We start from the raw sequence: 12,803 nt of genomic DNA on the forward strand, positions 1-12,803 counted from the left end.
TTTTGGAGAAACTTGACCTTCTTGTGGATTTTAGTTTTCTTGGTTGTCTTTGAAACTCAGCTGTCTAGTGAATTCAAGAAATGTTATGATTTTAAATATCAGCTGGTACTATTGTTACGGTGAGGTGAATATTCTGTTTCTACTTTCTGCATTCTAAGAGTGGAAATAGCTTGGCCTGTAATAGATTCAGCACTCAGTTAAATTTTGTTTAAAGTAGGTCGAATTCATTGAATACATAGGTGCCAGGTAGTATGCTAAGCACTTACTGCATGATTTCATTTAATCCACACTCTGTCTTTGAGGTATAAGTGTTGTTATTCTCATTTTTTAGATGTAAAACTGAAGCTTGATAGAGAAAAGGAACTAAGGCAGAACAATAAATAAACATTTTTGTTGATTTTACTTAAATCACCTTACCCCTCCCCTCCCTCCTGAATAAAATTCTTGAATCCATTTTTAAGTTCTCCAAGGAAAGGAAATACATCTTCGGCATTGCAAATTCTCATTTTCCCATTTGATGGGAAAGGAGGCACAATATAAAAGAGGGAAAGCTTGAAGGGATCTAGTTGGGCTTTTGATTAACAGTGAGAAGATACTGTTGGATCTGAAGGCTTTGATTGGTCAGTACTAGTGTCTAAGTTTTGTAATGGGTGAAAAACAAAATGGTTCTCATGGCTTTGTTGCCACTTTGCATTTTCCTCCTTCCCTTCTGCTTCCAATGTAAAATAGTTAATAGCCTTCAGTTTTTTTCATAAGATAGTCGAATTTTAAGGGTTTTTTTAAATTTGTTTGTTTGGAAAGAAAATAACCAAATTTCATTGATAAATATGTATGGGAACCCTGCACACATGAGAGAATCAGAGACCCCACATGCATGAGAGGTTCCTAGAATTTTAACTATATTTTATTACTGTTAATTCCTTTACTAATCTTCTACATGAGAACTCCTTTAGGTAGCTCTCATGCTAGGGATCTTAAACATAATTATTTGAACCACTTAAATTTGCCTTAACAAATTCCTTTGTAAGCTACATTTAATAAAAGATGGACTAACAAAGTTTTTCTTTTTAAAAGTTTTTGTTTTTGTTTACTTCCAAAAAAGAAACTGTGAGATGGATCTGATCAATAAGTTCAAATGAAACAAATGTTATTAATTTATCTCTTCAGCTATTTTCTGAAATTTCATTTTCTAAGATGTAACTCACCACATTAATCATTCTGCATTTTGTCAGACACTAGTTGATAGATGCAAGTTAAGTTCCATGCATTGTCTGTCTTTGCTAGAAATTCAGAACCTTTTCAAATGTTCCATGTCTATAGTATGGTCACTGTTATACTTGTGAACAGTTTTAATACAGAGACAGTGTTAAAGGTTAAGGAATAGGAACATGGAGAGAAGAAAGATTGTTTAAATATGGGAGGACATTGTATAATGCTCTGGCTTGATGGGACAGTCACGAATATGCTTTCTCCTCTTTAGTTATCAGGGAATATGAAGAATAGAGAAAGTATCCAGGAACCTAGATTTGATTATTACAACAATGAAGTTCCTGATATTGATCTCAGTGATTGTGAATTCCCACATGTCATTGAAATTTATGACTTCCCCCAAGAATTTCGTACTGAAGACCTCCTACGGGTTTTCTGCAGTTATCAGTAAGTATTTGCAAATGGTTGGGGATGTTAGGGAAGATGGGATGAAGTTTTCTTAAAAATGGCTTCTGAAAAATCATCGCTTTTGTTTTCATATTCCTTGGTAACTTTAGCATCAAGTTTGTTTACTGTCTTTTCCAAGTACATTAGAAGTATTCTGTATCAGACCACTCTTCTAAGTTCCTTAGAAACGCCAAATAGTCTTTCTAGACCCATTTTAGCTTTTAGGAAGAACAGCATTAATGATAACTTCTAAATCTGTCCCCATGGTGCATTTTTGGTTCATTATTATTTATTATAAATTAATGATATACAGTTGACCCTTGAACAAGATAGGGAGGAGTTAGGCATGCCAACCAACCTACAGAGTCAAAAATCCACACACAACTTTTGACTCTTCAAAAACTTAACTATACTACTAGGCTACTGTTGACTGAAAGCCTTACTGATAACATAAACAGTCGATTAACACACATTTTGTATGTTATATGTATTATTTACTGTATTTTTATAATCAAGTAAGCTAGAGAAAAGAAAATACTATTAAGAAAATCATAAGAAAGGGATAGTACGTTTATAATACTGTACTATATTTATTAATAGTGTCATTTTTTAAAAACTCACATATAAGGGAAACTGCAAGTTCAAAGCCACCAGTGTTCAAGGGTCAGGTGTATTTGGATGTATGCCTGCCATCTTTTTTTGTGTGTTTACTTGTCCCATCTTTTTCTCCTTCTTCTTGCCTTCTTTTGGATTGATGAGGTATTTTTTTCTCATTCTATTTTTTGGGGGAAATGATACTGTTTGTATTTCTTTGGTGGTTACTTCAGAAAGTACAAAATGCATGATTAACTTCTCAGCGGCTAAAATTGATATTTTCACACTCTCACCAAACACTGTAAGGGCTTTTAGCTTCATTCCCAATTCCATTCTTTACCTCTTCCCCCCTCAATTTATATGCTGTTATGATTGAGCATTTTGATCTTTTTTCTTTTCATTTTAAACTCCATATTATTTTATATATTCAACATTCAGATTTACCTACTTTCTGTGTTCTTTATTTATATATTCTTGCACCTCAAACCTTCCATCTGAAATCTTTTTCTTTCTATACATCTGGAATGTATTACTTAGCATTTACTTTAATAACAGTCTGATGGTAAGAAGCTTAGTTGGTTTTTATTGTTTTTTAATGGGCTTTTTTCAACTTTGTTCTTTTTTTTTATTATTTTTAAATATTTTTAAACCCTCACCCAAGGATATGTTTATTGATTTTAGAGGGGGCAGAGGGGTGAAGAGAGAGAAACATCGATTGTTTGCCTCTATACATGCCCTGACTAGGAATTGAACCCACAACCTTTTGGCGTATGTGACATTGCTCCAATCAGCTAAGCAACCCAGCCAGGGCTCTACTTAATTCTTAAAAGACATTTTTACTGGATATAGAATTCTAGGTTGTTAGTTATATTTCTCTCAGAAACTTGAAGATATTATTCTACTGTTTCCTGGCTTTTTTGTGGAGTATGAGAAGTCAGTTTAAAGTCTTAACAACTGTTACTTCTGAATGTAATTTTTATTTTTCTCTTTGGATGCTCTTAAGGTTTTCTCTTTGTCCTTGGTGTTTTTCATTTTCCATATGATGTGCGTTTGTGTTTCCTTTTATTTATTCTTTTTGAGATTATTTTCGCATATTAAATCAGTGAATTTTTTTCATTGGCTTTGGAGAGCACTCAGGTATTACCTCTTTAATTATTGCCCCTGTGCCAGTTTCTTTTTTACATTCTCTAAGATGCTGATTAAATGTATACTAGACTTCTCACTTGATTCTCATGTTACCTCTCATATTTTTCATCTCTTTGTTCCATTCTGCATCATTTCTTTAGCTCTAGTTTCCAGTTCACTATTTTTTTCTTCAGTTGTGTTTAATTTGCTGTTAAATCTGTCCATTGAATTTTTAGATTTCATTTGATGGTTTTTATTTTTCAAAGTTTTCTATATCTTTTCCAAATCTCTGTATCTTTTTCAAATCAATTTCTAGTTTCTTGTTTTCTCTAAATATTTTCAAGATTAAAAAAATTTAGGTATATTAAACATAGACCTTCTATAGTTTGTATCTGGTAAATACTTTACCTGAAATCCTTTTAGTTCTATTTCTGAAAATTCTTACTCATAGTGCCTTGCTTTTTTGGAGGTTTAGTTCTTTTTTTTTTTACAAGCTGCCCATTTTCTTTGGAATTTTATTTATGGGAATTGAGGCCTACAATGAAAGAAGAAGTTTTCTCCTGAAAAGATTTTTTTTTTCTGCTAAGCACCAAGAGCACTAACAGTTCAGGAGCACTGTAAATTAAATTATTGATTTGAGGTTATTCTGACCACTCAGAAATAGTCAAGTAAAGATGATAAAAAATGATTGTTACATGTCTCAACTAGTTTATTTTAACAACACTTATTAAGTGTCCATTCACTTGACAGTTTGGATGTAAGATGTAGTACCAAGGCCTTTTTAAAAAAGTTATTGGTCTGTTGGTAGAAGAGTTCTTGTATGCCACTGTCAATATATTTCAGTTTCATTTAAGTGGAGTAAGAACTTCACCTTACCTTCAGAATCATCTAGTGCATATTGCTAATAGTGTAAAATGTTTTCTCTTTCTTTTATAACTGTTTTGCCCAAATATAATTGTTGGTAGTTTCTTAGAACTTTTTAGTGGCTTCACCTTTCTCTGGTCTTCCAAAGCATTTAACTAAGGTTTTATAGACATAGCAAGTCTTCTATTTCACACTCACATTCATTGATTTAATTTTGTGCAGTTAAATTACACAGTGAAATACAAATTAAAATTGATGTATGTGGGTTTGAAAACAATTGCACTGACTCCAGGTATGTGCATCATTCCTAAATGTATAGGAGAAGGTAAAGAATCAGAAACATACCTCTGTATCTGTAACTTATAAGAAAAAAAAATAAGCTCCAGGAATAAAGAAATAGTTTAGGAAGAATGTTATGAAAAAATTTTCAGGACCTGAAAGAAACTTAATACCAAGGGAAGAATTATACTCTAATGTCCCCATCTTCATGGAAAAAGTGAATCAGGTCTGTTGTCTGATATTACAGTTTTAAATTTAAAATTCAATTCTTGTACCTGTTGAATTTGTAAGATTTTGTATCATTTAGAGGATAGCCTCCAACTTTTACTTAAAGGGCCAGATAGTAAATATTTTAGGCAACTCAGCCATTTGCACAAAAGCAGCCATAGACAATATGCAAACAAATGAGCATGGCTGTATTTAATAAAACTTTATTTATAAAAATAAGTGTCCTGTTGAACAGGTGAAACTAGCTAGCAGCTATGTACCTCACCTACATTTGATTGGTGGGGTTGCGTCAGTGCTGTAAAAGAAAGGGGTGACTGGATCCTGGAGGATAGTTAACAATCTCTGCCATAGATCTCACTCTAAATGTGTAGTGTAGGTCAGTCTGTCTAATTCATTAGTTAAGACTCAGTATCCATATATTGTTCCTTATAAAATGTATAATAGATTTTAAAAAGCAGTCAATGAAGTTAAATCACAAATTAGAACTTCCTTAAATTGTCATTAATAATGATGACTTTTAAAACCAAGGGTCAGTTTTGTTGATGTCTAGACTTTCCTGAAGATTAGTTAATTCTAGTGAATTAACTTCCTTTTGATTTGTTTCTTTTTAATCTTACCTGTAATACCTTTTTTCTTATCAAATCCAAATATATTTAAAAGAGAAGCATTTTAAAGGATTATACATTCCAAAGTCTAAAGACCCTCCAGAATCCACGTAGATCTCTTTGTATCCTTTTGTAAACTATCTTACGATACAGATTTTTACAATTGAATTTTTTCACAGTCTCCAATTGGTCATTTTATTCCATGGTTAAACTTTCCCTTACATTTAGGAAATTCTCTAACTAACCATCAAAGCTTCCTTTATTCCTTTTCCCTCAGAGGAATTTTTTTTCAAAGGAATTTTTTCTTCACTGGTTGTTAAAGAGGGAAAATATTTTAGCAGTTATCTACGGTGCAAAAGTCTATAATAATGGCTGTGAGTCAAATACTACAGGCAGCTTTGTGTTTTAATCACTATCATTAATATTAATAATCTTCCTTATGAATATTGCTATTAATAATAAAAAATGAGTGCCATTCATTTACTAAATGCCCAATGAATGCTCAACAATGTGCTTTTTGCCTTGTCATGGGTGATCTCATTTCCACTTTTACAACTCCAAGGAAGTGCTATGTGCACTCCTACAGGTGAGCAGGCCTAACTTCAAGAGAGGTTAAACCAGCCCAGAACTCAGGATGGATGGCAGAACCTGAGTCCATTTATATCTGACTCCCAAACACACCATGCTCTTTTCACGGTACTATATTGAGTCTGTGCGCGGTATTAAGGTCCTACTCAAAAAAAAAATAACTGTCATGTCACCATCCTTGTAGTCCTTGTGTTCACAATATAGCTCTCCTCCAAAATAAAGCTGTTTTCTAAAGACTAGGTCAGGCTCTTTGTTTGCTGTTGTGCTTTCTTTCCACTATTTGATTTGATTTTTTTTTTTTTTTTTTTTGGCTTTGAATGACCTGTCTCTCTCTCCTTCTCTGCCTCTCTCTCCTTCTCTGTCTCTGTCTGTGTCTCTGTCCTGGAGCCTACATGTGCATTAAATGCAGGTGACCTGCTCTGCTACCTCCTCCTCTCATATTCTTCTAATCCTCCTGTGCATCCTCTTTCTACCTCTTTTTGTTCTGTGTATCTCTTGTAGATAGTGTGTTAAATACTTTACCTTCCCAAGGGACTTGGGAGGATTAATTAGTTGATGTCTATAAAATAACTGGGAATGTAAAATACTCCCAGGTAGTTCTTTATGATGATATTATTCCTTTTTAAATTCAATGGCTTCTTCTGTCCTCCAAACTGTTTTTTGTGTCATTATCCCCATTCTGCCTTGTGCTGTTGAGTGTTGCTCTCTTATCCTGAAATGCTTTATGAGACTGTATTTGAAAGATGTTTCATAAAGTAAATTTGATGAAATTAAATGATGGCTTTTTTGTTGCAGGAAGAAAGGATTTGATATTAAATGGGTGGATGATACACATGCCCTCGGAGTATTTTCCAGTCCGATTACAGGTATTACCCAATAGATTTCAGTGTTATTTTAATTGTCTATTTTCCTCTGCTACTTGTCCTTATTTCCCTTTTTCCCAGCCAACTGGTATTTTATTCACCTAGTATAAGTAAATTGGCAGATACAGGTTTTTGAGGCATGGTGTTTTGGTACCCATGTGTTTCCCTTCTCACCTTAATCTAGTTAGTGGTGTTTTGAGAAATAGGTTGTTTCAAGGTTATTTGCTGCATAACGGTCAGTTATAATAGTACATGAACAGATTATAAGTAGAGATTTAAAAAGTCTATGTGACTAAATTTTACAGTATTTAAGATTTTTTTCCTCAGACACATGAATTTGTAGTAGCCCTTTAACCTATCCAGTGAGAGGTTGTACTACCTACTTTCTGAATATATGATTGGGCCTTTTCACATATATTATTGCCCTGATGATAGATGTGATACAGAGGCATTCAGAGAAATTAGAGATTTTATAATCCTGTCTGAACCACGTAGAATAGAGCTCTGCAAACCTACTCTCTAAAGGCCCAGATAATAAATATTTTAGGGCATATGATCTCTTTCACAATTTAACTCTGCTGTTGTATGCAAGAAAGCAGCCATAGACGTATGAAAACAAATGGTCATGGTTCTGTTTCAGTAAAACTCTATTTACAAAATCAGGTGGTTGGTTGGATATGATCACAGAGCCATCATTTGTTGATCCCTGATCTAAAATAATCACTGCCAGGTTGTTCCTTACAGATTTTCTAGATATTATTATCTCCTTTGCTTGTACAAAAGAAAGAAAAGCATAACATCTGGGGAATGCTTTCTAAAAACTAGTGTTAAATTTTTCTTTGCATCTTTCTTCTTCATGTCTTCTACTTCCTTACCTTTATTCCTCTTTGTAGCTCGTGATGCTTTGGGTAGTAAACATACCATGGTGAAGATCCGACCCTTGTCACAGGCCACAAGAGCAGCCAAGGCCAAAGCTAGAGCTTATGCTGGTGAGCCTATAATCCCTGGTGGAGGGTGGAGGGGTCTTGTTGACATTAGTGTTATTGTTTTTTTTAGCACTTTGTACAGCATCCAGAGTAGTAAAGACATAATAATCACTTTTATTTTTAGTGTTAATGAGAGTATGTTTTTAAAGAAAAAATATAGAAAAGGCTGAGTAAGTTATGTAGCATCAGAGTAGCCACTTGGAAAGAATGGGAGATGCTAACTTTAAGCTATGCAGCAGTCATTTTCTGATGACATCCTTATCTACTCTCTACCTCTGTGTTTAGCTGTTTGATAAGAGTCACTGGAAGAAATTGTGTTAAGACAGATAAAGAAGCTGGGGTTGTTTGTGCTTTGCCATGTTAATTTCCTCTGATCATCTATCAGGCCCTATTAATTACTGCTGATGCAGCCTTTGGTAGTCTATTTTGTATGTTAATTACTGAGTTAAATCACTTAGAGCTAGAGTGCTTTCTCTTCCTTACTCCTTCCTACTCCCTCCCTTTCTCCCATTCAGAGTTCCTCCAGCCAGCAAAGGAGCGTCCTGAGACTTCTGCTGCCTTAGCCAGAAGGCTAGTCATCAGTGCCCTTGGGGTTCGAAGTAAGCAGAGCAAAACTGAACGGGAAGCCGAGCTCAAGAAACTACAAGAAGCCCGAGGTGAGTAGAAGTGATGGCTTTCTTCTTCTCAAGTCCCTTTAAGAGCTCACTTTAAGGTATGTGGTTAAAAAAAAAAAAAAAGATGAAGCTCATTTCATTTTTGTCATTTCCATGTCCTAGACGCCTCCAAGTATATTGAAATTGTCTGCCTGTTCCACACACCAAGGCATCTTAATCCACTTACCTACTGTTATTTTCCGAGATAGGTTCAGTGTCCTCAGCTCATCCATGGCTTTTTCTATAGTTCTTGCTCCAAACGCTGAGAAAAATTTTCCTGTGAAAACATGATAGTCTTCTAGGTAGAGAATATTATTTGCTTTGGTTTTTCTGGGCCATGATTACCACAGTATTATCAAACAGTTTAGATCTTAAGTAGAAGACAAATTAAGGAAAAGCCAGCCACTGACATTGATGATGATAACTGTAGCAGGTACTTTTTTTGTAAAGACAGCCCTGAGTGGCTCCATTAGAGTACATCTAGATTAACCTAGCTTCTGATTATTTTTCAGTACCTAAGAGTTTCCAGAAAATATTTCAACTGATCCACAAGTAGGATTTGTCTTTCTCTATAGTTTGGAGCTCAGGTTAAAATCTCTCTGTCCCTATGATAGGCTGTTGACTTGTTTGTAAAGGCTTGGAACTCCAGCTTTGTACTTAAGTACTTTTTATCAGCCTTCAGGCTTTAGACAGTCTCATTGCCTTAGCCTACAATCTATGGAATCTGTGAAGACAATTTATTCTGAAAATTCCACTTACTGAAAAGTAACCTCATTTTTCCATTAAATGAATTGAAGTTTCAAACTCCTTGTTTATTGCCAGTCTAACAAGGCCATTAATACTTTCTGTCCACTCTGTTTTGGTGATAGCAGGCAGCTTGCAGACTCTCAGCTGCACTAGCCAGATAACCAGTGACAGAGTGTGTCATGGCAGGTGCTAGAGTTTCAGAGTAGAACCCAGCTAATTTTTGAAACCTTAATGATTATAATGAGGCAGTTTTGATTTTTCCAATGCATGGTTCACTCAAAGGCATCTTATAGACTATAGAAACAGGATTTATCTGCTTTTTATAGATGGCAATAACGGAATTAGACTAAAGGAGAATATGCCATGTCCTTAACCCTTTATTAATTGGTTGTCTTTGAAGAAAATGCTTTCTCTATGATAGCCACAATTATCTCAAAGGATTAGTAGAGGATAATAATAGTGGTATCTATAGAAGCATGTATGACTCTTACCAGTGTATCATGCTTTCCTACATATCTACAGATTCTGCAGCAGTAGTTTTGCATGGGTATCATCTGAGTATTCCCCTCTATTTCCCTGTAGGCACATCAGCATGCACCTTCACTTGAAATATTTGTTTTAAGTACCCAGCTATATGAAGGACATTTCAGTGATGCAATTAAAAATGAGAAGTGTTGGCTAAGTGGGTACCCTTACCTACTTTTAAATGAAGGCCTTTAGTTGTGACTAGAGACCCACTGTGATAAGTTCCTACTATTCATTGGTGCTGAGGCTATACAGATTATAGGGGATTTTTTATTATGCTTCAGAGCTTTCCCATTCTTCATATCTGAGAAAATATATATGGAAAGTTTCTGATTTGTCTTTTCTGGCTTCTTTATGTACAAAGCCAGATACTCTGGTACCTGCCTGCATGGGCCCCACGGCTTCTCAATGTGGCATTTTTTTTTTTTCCCTGTGAAAATTAGAAGGACTGTTTAGGTGTTAAGCAGAACAGATATTGTTGTTCCAGACCTTCTTCCACTAGAGCGGGCAGAATCAGTACAGCATAGTGGTTCACATTGTAGACTCTGGTATCAGACTTCCTGGGTCCATGTCTTAGCCCTGCTGTTTACTGGCTGTGTCACCTTGGGCAAATTAGTTACTCTCGGGAGACCTCTGTTTCCTCATCCATAAAATGGAAATCAAGTGAGATAATACATGGAAGATACTTAGTCATCTTCAAAAACCATAGGAATGCTCTTCCTTCTGTTTCTAGAGGGGCTATAACTAATATGTGATAAATGTTAGCTACTGCCGTTTTTATTAGTAATAGAGATATTACATGGTGAGTCCAGGGCACATTTTTTGTCATTATTCTTTTTATTTTAAATTTCATATAATATGCTATCAACTACATTTGGCATTCACTGAGCATCTGTCCTGTGTAAAGCATTATGATCCCTGTTTAGGAAAATTAGATACTTTGTTCCTCTTCTTAAGACTTACAAGCTAGCGGAGATATCTTAATAAGGAAGAATATGAACTTGTTATTTTAAGCAATTGTTTCTCTTCTCACTTCAGTTCTGGGGATTTTAAGATTAAAAGCCATGGCAAGGTTTTTGTTGATTAAAAGGATTGGAAGGAAATTCCAGGTAATGTAACATGTTATATAACTCTGTGATGGATGGTATTATCTCGTTTAGAGCTGGCCCAGAGGAGTAACTGGCCGAAGGTCACCCAGCATTTGAACCTAGGCCTCTCTAATTAAAACCCATGCTCCTTCTATTATCCTGTAATCTCTCTTGAAGGATTTTGGGGCAATTAAAATTTTTTTCCCAGGAAAAAATACAGAGAAAATGTTAAGGCCTTCAGAAAATAAAATATGACAGGCTTCCTTGTTATCTTTTTCAATGGTTAGCAGTTTTCACTGTCAGAAAATTCTTCCTTAGGTCTAACTTAAATCTTTATGATGTTGGGTTGACCAAAAAGTTCATTTAGTTTTTTCTGTAAAATAAAAGACACATTTTTACCAATAACATCATTGATTTGGGTATTTTGAGTATGTTGGCTATCTCCTGTGTGGTAGGACATTGATTGTTCTCAATTAATGTCTCAGTTTGATCACTATCAAAACTTCAGCTGTTCTGCCCCAGCTGTGGAGCATCATCCAGCGAGAAACCTCCAGCATGAAACTTCACAAACCACTTTAGACACAGTCAGTCAGTCACAACACCTTCCCCATATACTGCACAAATCTGTGTGTGTGTGTGTGTGTGTGTGTGTGTGTGTTTCAGCTGTGTTTTTGCCTTTCTTCAAATAATAAAACATAATATGCTGAAAATGTTGTGTATATTCTCCCATCTTCAGTATTAACATGGCTACACAAAAATTCACCAGTTTCGATGTTTTTAAAACTTTTTGGATTATAAATGATAAGTTTTTTTAAATGCACGCTGATATGACAGTTGTCACAATACTATCTCACAAAATTGTTTCAAGTGAAGTTAAAGATAACTAAGTGCTACTAGAGCCATGTTACCGAAACAACCCACAAACTAACTTTTTGGCCAACCCAATAGTTGAATCCAGATTTCTCTCAGGGGCAGATCATTTAGGAATGTGGTTTTGACATTAACCAGCTGTGTGGCCATGAGCAAGTCTGTGTGCCCCAGTTTCCAGCAAAATGGCTTAATTAGCCTCGAAGAATTTTTTGAGTACAGTGTAAGTTAACATGTAAAAATGTTTAGAAAAGTACAAATTCAGGAAACTGTTACTTATGTGATTCTTGGGAAATTAGTGTTCATTATAATAACATGAATCAATAATGACAAATATACATTGTACCATATATGTACTGCTGCTCCCCACCCATTCCCCATGACAGACAGTGCAGTCAGTCACGGCATTCTTTCTTGGTGAGTTGTGACTTGACCATTGTTAGTTGATCAGAGTTAGCATGAGAATTGAGATCTCTGTGCCATCTTGATATAGGCACTTCTGTTAATACTGTAGAATAAAAAATAATACTAATACTATAAAATAATCTCCCAGCCTTTCTTTTTCCCCCTTGAAGAGCTCTGATGTCTGGCACAGTGCCTGGTTTATAAAAAGATACTCAACATACATGCATGTTTATTGACTGAATACATGAGTAACATTGGTTACTTTAATTTTTTCTTCATAAATCTTTCTTCATTCATGACTCTACTCTGAACCTGTCCAGTTCTCCATGTGTTTCTTCATAAAATCCAGAGTTGGAACACTTCTTCTGGAACCCTTCTAATTAATGAATTTGGGATTTGTAATTTGGAGGTTAAGCACTTTCCTGCTAAGTTCCTCCACTCTTTTGGTCTTTTTACCTCTTTTAATGAAAAGTCTGTGTCTTAGTTCTTAAAAAGGAAGTTCCGAAAAATAAAACTACTCATGGAAGAATTGAAAAAAATAACATATCCAATTCATTTTAAGCAAATCCTATTGTATATATGTGGAGGATAAGAGCTTTGTTTCATAAACCTTTGAACATGAGGAAAGTATTTTTTAGTCCAGCAGAGTGCATAACAGATCAGAGCTGCACTGAGATGGGAAATGGAAACAGAGATCATCCTTGAGTGCTTTGGGTTTTTTTAATTTTTA

The 12,803-nt window shown here is 35.0% G+C and overlaps 1 protein-coding gene across 7 annotated transcripts in view; it reads left to right on the forward strand.

The window, feature by feature from the left end:
* Positions 1–12,803, forward strand: part of R3HCC1L (R3H domain and coiled-coil containing 1 like) — an 89,990-nt gene that overhangs the window by 72,876 nt on the left and 4,311 nt on the right. For all 7 annotated transcript variants that reach the window (XM_045854644.1, XM_045854639.1, XM_045854643.1 and 4 more), the window contains 4 exons: positions 1,481–1,656; positions 6,735–6,805; positions 7,696–7,791; positions 8,304–8,444. In XM_045854644.1, the coding sequence (XP_045710600.1) occupies positions 1,481–1,656; positions 6,735–6,805; positions 7,696–7,791; positions 8,304–8,444 (484 nt within the window). The remainder of the gene's footprint in view (positions 1–1,480; positions 1,657–6,734; positions 6,806–7,695; positions 7,792–8,303; positions 8,445–12,803) is intronic.

This window comes from Phyllostomus hastatus, unplaced genomic scaffold (assembly GCF_019186645.2).
Source record: "Phyllostomus hastatus isolate PE091 unplaced genomic scaffold, TTU_PhHast_1.1 phas_scaffold_1066, whole genome shotgun sequence".
NCBI lineage: Eukaryota > Metazoa > Chordata > Mammalia > Chiroptera > Phyllostomidae > Phyllostomus > Phyllostomus hastatus.